General features: G+C 42.8%; 1 protein-coding gene across 1 annotated transcript; it reads left to right on the forward strand.

The window, feature by feature from the left end:
• Positions 1-3183: 3183 nt before the first annotated feature.
• LOC138960963 (uncharacterized) lies at positions 3184-7248 on the forward strand. The gene is given in 3 exon segments (XM_070332590.1): positions 3184-3206; positions 6257-6428; positions 6430-7248. Coding segments are annotated over 3 exon segments (825 nt in total). The 3' UTR covers positions 7060-7248.
• Positions 7249-8295: the final 1047 nt, after the last annotated feature.

Genomic DNA, 8295 nt, shown 5'->3' on the forward strand with positions numbered 1-8295 from the left:
TCTTTATGTGATCTCCACCCATGTTCTATGGTATGGAAACTTTGATGAGGGTTATTTTTTTGTGTACTGACATATATTTTTTTCCTTTCTATCCCCCCCCCCCCTCTCCCCCCCCCCCCCCTTCCCCCACCTCCCCCTCTCCCTCCCTCCCCCCCACCCCCTCTCTCCCCCACCCCCTCTCCCTCCCCCCCACTCCTCCCCCACCCCCTTTTTTTCTGTGGCTATTTTTATAAACCTCTGGGGAAGTATATTATTGGTATACTTTTAGTACATTTTTGGTATACCTCTGCAGCAGTACATAATCAGTATACTAATGGTACATTCTTTTTTCTGTGGCAATTTTTCTTAAACCTCTGGGGAAGTATATTATTGATATACTTTTAGTACATTTTTGGTATACCTCTGCAGCAGTACATAATCAGTATACTAATGGTACATCCTTTTTTCTGTGGCAATTTTTCTTAAACCTCTGGGGAAGTATATTATTGGTATACTTTTAGTACATTTTTGGTATACCTCTGCAGCAGTACATAATCAGTATACTTATAGTACATTCTTTTTTCTGTGGCAATTTTTCTTAAACCTCTAGAGAAGTATATTATTAGTATACTTTTAGTATACTTCTGCAGCAGTACATAATCAGTATACTTATGGTATATTCTTTAACTTCTAGGGCAGTATATTATTAGTATGCTTTCAGTATCTGTGAGGTATGTCTCCAAAGCAGCAATTAATCAGTGCAGTTGCAGTATATTTGTGGTACATTTGCAGTATGGTTGTGGTATGCTTGCATGCAGGTGTAAAAGTTAATACATATTTTTCTGTAAAGTTGAACACTATTTGTTTTAAATTTGCATTGTGTGTGTGCATATATAGATATAGATATATATACACATGGATTCATGTGAATGCATTGTTATTTTTCGGATATTAAAAACTGAAGATTGCCACTGCAAATTGTTTTGACTTTTCTTAGTTTTTCTTATTTATAAATGCTAGCATTTGCCCTAAAACTTTCATGGTGTGCATGTTAACAGCACATATTCAGTATATTTTCAGTACATGTTGATACTTTGAAAAGGGAAGTACGTTTTCAGTACTTGGAGGTATATTTTTGGTATCTTTTCAGCATAGTTTCAGCACGGTTCCAATTTGGTACATTTTCAGTACGTACCTTAAATGTGCTGCAAACGTACCAAAATTGTACCTCCTGCAGTACAAAATAAGTATACTGCATTTGGGTAAGGGAATTGTTTAGAAACTTTAATCTTATGGTTGTTTATGAAAAGAGAAGGCTGAAGAACTTGATGTTTTTTCCTGTGGAAATGAATACATTCGGTTTTAGCCAGGGAAAATTTGAACCCATTCTCTTGAACCCATTTTTGAATTTTGGAAATACACAGCTGAAGCTGCCGTTCAACCCCAGCTAATGTTCTTCCCTTGGCAGAAATTTGAAAATCATCAACAAAAAGAGATTTGTCTATGCCAGACTGGACGTGTTTGATGATGTTATTGATTTTAATGTTAAAAAGTAACGGTGATAAAATACTCCCTTGAGGAACTCCCATCTCCTGTTCAAAAGAATCGGAGAAAGTAGAACCTACTCGGACCTTAAACTCTCTTTCGGCAAGAAAATTTGAAATAAAAATGGGAAGATTCCCATCAAACCCTAAGGTTTTAAGATCTGATAAAATACCATGCTTCCACGTTGTGTCATACGCCTTTTCCAAATCGAACAAGACGGACACAACGTGCTCTCCGCTTACCAGAGCGTTACGAACAAACGATTCAAAACGAATCAAATGATCCGTTGTACTTTTATGTTTTCGGAAACCGCACTGGACTATGTCCAAAGCGTCGATCCTTTCCAAGTGCCACAGTAACCGCTCATGCACCAGTCTCTCCATCGTCTTACAAAGACAGCTGGTTAAGGCAATCGGCCGATAATTATTTGGATCCGAATGATCCTTTCCGGGTTTCGGAATGGGAATAATTATGGCCTTTCGCCAGTCAGGAGGAAAAGTTCCAGTAGACCAGATATGATTAAAAATAGTTAAAAGAACTGTCAGGACGTTTTCAGGGAGATGACCCAAAAGTTGATAATGGATATCATCCTGCCCTGTAGCTGAGTCATTGGATTTTAGAATGGCATCCTTTAACTCGTACATCGAGAAAGGAGAATTGTAATCTTCCAAATTGGCAGAATCAAAGGAAACGGGGGTAGCTTCAGATTTATCTTTAACTTTTTGAAACTCTTCAGAATAATGTTCTGAAGAAGAGTTATGATTTATTGTTGAAGCCAAGATATTCGCCACATTTTTCTTGTTGGTTATTACTCGACCATGTTGTTTGAGGCATTGGACAACCTCTTTACGATTTTTACCTTTAATCTTACGGATAATCTGCCATACCTTCTTGCTTGAAGTTTTGAAATTAAGTTTAGAACAGAAATTGCGCCAAGAGGCTTTTTTACTCTTTTTGTAAATAAAACGGCTTTGAGCTCGAAGTTTTTGGTGAGCGATCTTATTGGCTGACGTAGGGTATTGGAACATATGCCGTTGAGCTCGTTTACGCTCCTGATTGACAGCTTGGCACTCTTCGTTAAACCAAGGTGTTTTTGGACCTTTGGGTTTAGAGGAAGATTTGGGTATGCTGTCTTTTGCACATTGCACCAAAAGGGTGGAAAAAGTTAAAGCCGGGTCTTCAGAATTTAGAACTTCTGGGGTTATTTGTCTTGAAGTAGAAAGACGAAATAAATCCCAGTTAGCTTTAGAAAACTTCCAGTGTGGAAGGGCTTCCTCGCCCTGATCCTCCTCAAAACTGACAAAACAGGGAAAATGGTCACTTCCACACAGATCCGAATGGACAGACCATTTCAAATCAAGAAATAAAGATGGGTGGCAGATAGCTAAGTCCAAATGAGATTCTTCTCCAGATTGAGTTAAAAAAGTACCCGCTCCGGAATTTAAAAGACACAAATCCAAGTTATCGATGACATCTTCGATAATCTTTCCTTGAATGTTGGAAGATTCGCTCCCCCAACGTCGGGAATGGCCGTTAAAATCCCCTACCAAAAGGAACGGGGTTGGTAATTGGTGTATTAAGTTTTCTAGGTCATTTTTTGTGACCGTAGTAGATGGCGACAGATACAAGGAACAAACAGTTATAGCTCTATTACAAGAAATGCGAGCCGCTATTGCCTCAAGGTTAGTGTCCAATTGGACCTGATTAAAAAGGAAATCAGAACGGATACAAAGTGCACTACCGCGACCTGTAGACCGCAATAAGCAGCTATACCCAGGCAGTGATATATTTTTGTTAGGGCCTATAAGCGTCTCCTGTAAACAGATTGCAATAGGATTACTTTTCAAAAGGAGATGAAGTTCCTCTTGATTGGCATTAAGACCTCTGATATTCCATTGTATTATAGAAGCCATTAAAAATGTTTAGTATTTTAAAAACAAATAAAACTTTATTCAGTGCCCGATCCTCCACCCCCCTCCGACGCAGGGTAGAACCGGTTTGATTCATCCATTTCCGATTCCCCACCCTCGTCAGACAAGAGGGAGAAAGGGTTTGTCAAAGAAATGAGCGATTTGTCTCCCTTTTTTATTCGGGTAGGCAAGTCAGGCCTGACCCTGGCCTTGGGAGACCTCGAGGATCTTCCCTCAGAGTTTGATCTTGGCGGGTGGGAGGAAAGATCCGATCTGCCGATCGAACCCGTCCGCCCAACCCCCGAAGACCCGGCCGAATGAGTGGAGGATTTTTTCCCCCATTTGGTTTGGGTTTTAGCGGCTTTATGCACGGCCGCCTGCGTGACGTTAGTGACGCCAGTCGGAACTGTTGTCTGAACCTTCACACTCTCGGCAACCGTAGCCGCCTTTTCACTGGTATCGGCAGCAACAGCCGCCTTTACTCCACCCTGGTTAATATTTGCCACGACAGTCTCAAGACGATCAATCTTTTTAATGAGAGTGTCCAAGATTGTAGTCACCTTAGTGAGAAAGCTCTCAAGAGACGAAGGTGTAGTCGGTGTCGCAGAAGGAGTACTAACAGCCCTGGCGTATGTGGACACCGAGGGCTGTGCCATCTGGGACATGACCTTTTGTTTCGCCTCACCGAAAGAGCATCCCTCCGTTGTTCTCATCTTTTGAATGGCTTCCTCCGTTTTCCACTGGGGACATTCTTTTGAAGCAGAGGAGTGTTTACCCCCACAGTTGTGACACTGTTTGGGTCCCTCGCATTCACCCTCATGTTTTTCCTTTGTGCAATCTCTGCACATTTCCTTCCCCCTGCAGTTTTTGCTACCGTGGCCAAACCGTTGGCAACGATAACAACGCAGAGGGGAAGGGATGTACAGAGAAACCGGAATACTTTCAAACAGAACAACAACTCTTTTGGGTGCAACAGCTGTACAGAAAGTTAGGAAGAGAGTGTTTGTTTCCACTCTCTTTCCTTCTTTATCCGTTCTGGACACTCTGTGAACGTCGATAACTCCTTGTGATGCCAACCCATCCTTCAACTCCGCACAGCTCATACCTTGGAAGTGGTATGAGCGTGCCACACCCCGAGAGGTGTTCAGGTATGAGTGGCTCGTCACGGAAATCGTGAAGGAGCTCGATCCAACGCTCAGGGCGGAACCATGGCGGGACAAAAGAAGATCCGATACCTTCCTGGTGGGGCAATCCACCAAGAAGCTACCATCCTTCTGACGTTTCACTGACTGAACTGATGAGGAAACCCCCTGATACCACTTCTCGAGAATAAAAGGTGAAATCTTTCTTTGACTAACACTCTCAAAATGAACTACGAGGAATCGGGACCAAGCCCCCTTCACACCTGCTGTAGAGGCAGCAGCTTCTGCTTCGTTATCACTGTCAGAATCTCTATCATTAACAGCTTTTCTCTTCTTATACAAAGTTTGAAGATTAGAGGTTTTCATAGCGCGCAGGCTCAATGAGGTGGGAAATACACGGTCACCCTTGTGAGAGCCCCCGTGACAAGGGAGGGGCCTAAAACTGTCATTTGGCGTCGACCCAAACTGAAACCAAACGCATGTGCTTACGACTGAATATTAAGGTGTCAGCCATTCATCCCCTGGTCACACATGACAAACTCGGGATTCACCATGCTTTAGAAAATAAGTGAAGAATTTTATGGGTGAGAAAAGGAAAGTAAAAGGACTTTGGGGAGGCAGAAATAGAGAAGAAACAAGAAAAAGAACCTAATTAGGTTCACGGCATCGAGAGTGATGCGACCTTCTCTCTGAAGTTAGCAGAGAAGGCTCCCCCATCCACCACCCGGGGGACGCGCCTCTACGCCAATTAGGGGGCGCGAGGACATGGCCGAGTCCCAATCTGCAAATTTGTTATGTGTGTCACTTGGCCGAGTGTCACTCTGCCGATATGTCCACTTAGTTGAGAGCCAGTCTGCCGACGGGCTTTAAGTCCCAGTTTGCCGAAAGAACACGGATAGTATTGTACGTGTTATTATTATAGCAGGTCATTTCAAGTGATATTGTGCATAAGAGACGGAGTTAGGAGACGAAGTTTCGCTGGTAATATTGTGGAGTAATTCTGTAATAGGGTACTAATACTAGTATTAGGTAGTCACCGTAGTGTATGTCTGTTATTTATGTATATTTATTTTCTAAATGACTTTTTCTCATAGTTTTTGAGTCACTTGAGAAAATGTGACTATGTAATCGGTCAGTGTTAGTCTGTCCGGCCGTCCGTAGACACCACCTTAACGTTGGACTTTTCTCGGAAACTATCAAAGCGATCGGGCTCATATTTTGTTTAGTCGTGACCTCCAATGACCTCCAATGACCTCTACACTTTAACGATGGTTTCGTTGACCTTTGACCTTTTTCAAGGTCACAGGTCAGCGTCAAAGGAAAAATTAGACATTTTATATCTTTGACAAAGTTCATCGGATGTGATTGAAACTTTGTAGGATTATTCTTTACATCAAAGTATTTACATCTGTAGCCTTTTACGAACGTTATCAGAAAAACAAGGGAGATAACTAGCCTTTTCTGTTCGGCAACACACAACTTAACGTTGGGCTTTTCTCGGAAACTATAAAAGTGACCGGGCTCAAATTTTATGTGAACGTGACTCATTGTGTTGTGAATAGCAATTTCTTCCTGTCCATCTGATGCCTCATATAATATTCAGAACTGCGAAAGTGACTCGATCGAGCGTTTGCTCTTCTTGTTTTATTACTGTATCACCTTTGTACACTTTTGATACAGTTTTCTTTGCTTTCAGGACCCAACTTTGCAGCAACAATGTGTCCAACGTTTCAACAAACAGTTTCATCAGGACGTGCATGAACTGCGCCCACTTCAGTCTCTGACCATCGACCACCTACTTAAGAAAGAAGACACCATCTGCATGCTGCCAACTGGCTATGGCAAGTCACTGCCCGATCTACGAAATTTTGCCTACCGCTGTCAATGTTTGCCATGGGGAAGATGAGAAAACTCTTGTGCTGATTGTTGCACCACTGAACGTCATCATTGAGCAAGAGCTAAGAAAACTTGGACCAGTGTGTAAGGAACTGACAACCGGTAATGTGAAAGAAGTAAAGATGGAGATTTCCAAACTGCAGTTCAACATTGCACACCACCCGGAAGCAGTTGTTCGAAACAAAGAACTGAACGAACTTCTGTCATCATTGCCACCTGATATTCAAACGTTTATAGTCATCGATGAAGCCCACTGTGTGCTTGAATGGGGAAGTGAATTTCGACCGGCATATCATAAGTTGTCTGCCCTTAGAATCCTGTTGCCCAATGCACCTGTCCTAGCCATGAGTGCAACACTGACAGTGGATTCCCAACAACAGCTGGCAGACTCCCTTCACCTGAGAAAGCCCCAGTCAGTGCTAGAACGGCCTGCACATGCTTCTACGTTTCTGAGTGTAAAGCAAAGACCAGCATCAGCAGATACAATGGAGGCCATTGCTTGTGGAACTGATTGTACAGAAACAAGACTTTCCGTTAACAGTTGTGTACTTCAATGGCAGCCAGAACTGGGTGGGACTTGCATATGAATTCAGTCAGCGGTTTCTTGGGGAGAAGATGTATGCAGGAGATCATCAGGATCTTCAGCACGCCAGGGTTGTCCAGTTCCATGCTTCTGTTGATAAGGGAGAAGATGAAGAGGTAACAGACAATAGTTGTGATGACAATTTCCAATCATTGTAATTAGGATGCATAGTTGTGTACTTTAAAAAGTGAGTTGAAAGGGAACACCAAGTCAAGTGTTGCTAAATTGACAAGTAACCTGGTAATTATGGTAAATATATTGTATAAATGCTTGGCACCCTACAGATTTTTTTTATGTGTTTTCTATGTTTTTTATATATATATTTTTTTATGTTCCCATACAATTATCAATGGTTACAGAGAAACCCCTCTAATCTAAACTGTGTGGGACAGTCCTATCAGCATCTTTCTCTTTTTCTGTGTAAACAGAGTGAAGGGGATAATGTGGCATATAATTTACAATATGATACTCTGAGGTCTGACCCTGGGCTTTGTGGGTGATCTTGGAGATCTACCCTGTGAGTTTGGTCTTGGTGTCTGGGCGGAAGGGTTCAATCTTCCGATCGAACTCGACCGTCGCCGAAGTTGAGATGCCGGTTTGGTGTTCAAACGGCGAGTGGAGTTTGTTGTAGTCCTCCACTTGTCTAGTTTGGATGAGGCAATGGTGGTTTTTTCTACGCCCACCTGCGTGCTTGTGGTGGCTGTGTTCATCACAGCCGCCGGTCTGTTCGAAACTTCGGTCAAAGCCGCCTTCTCGCTCGTTTTCTCAACAACCGGGGGCAGCTTGTCAACACCATCGGCATTGACAGCTGTCTGCCCGAGACATTTGCTCAAAGCCTCTACAACATTTTCGAGGCGATCAATCTTCTGTACAAGGTGATCCATGAGATCGGTGACCTTTGACAGAAACTTCTCAAAGCCCGCAGGAACAGGCTGTGCCGAAGAGGAATTGCTCGTGACCTGAGAAAAGGAAGGTTTTTCCATTTGGGACATGACCTTTTGTCTTGCCTCACCAAAGGAACAACCTGTCTCTGAACGGACCTTTTGTATCTTTTCCTCAGTTTTCCATTGAGGGCACTCTCTTGATGATGACGAGTGTGGACCCTTGCAATTATGGCATTGCTTGGGCCCATCACAGCCACCCTCATGTTTTTCTTTTGTGCAGTCTCTGCACATGTCTTTTCCTTTGCAGTTTTTGCTGCTGTGTCCGAATTTTTGACACTTGAAACAGCGCAACGGAG

This window comes from Littorina saxatilis, linkage group LG3 (assembly GCF_037325665.1).
Source record: "Littorina saxatilis isolate snail1 linkage group LG3, US_GU_Lsax_2.0, whole genome shotgun sequence".
NCBI lineage: Eukaryota > Metazoa > Mollusca > Gastropoda > Littorinimorpha > Littorinidae > Littorina > Littorina saxatilis.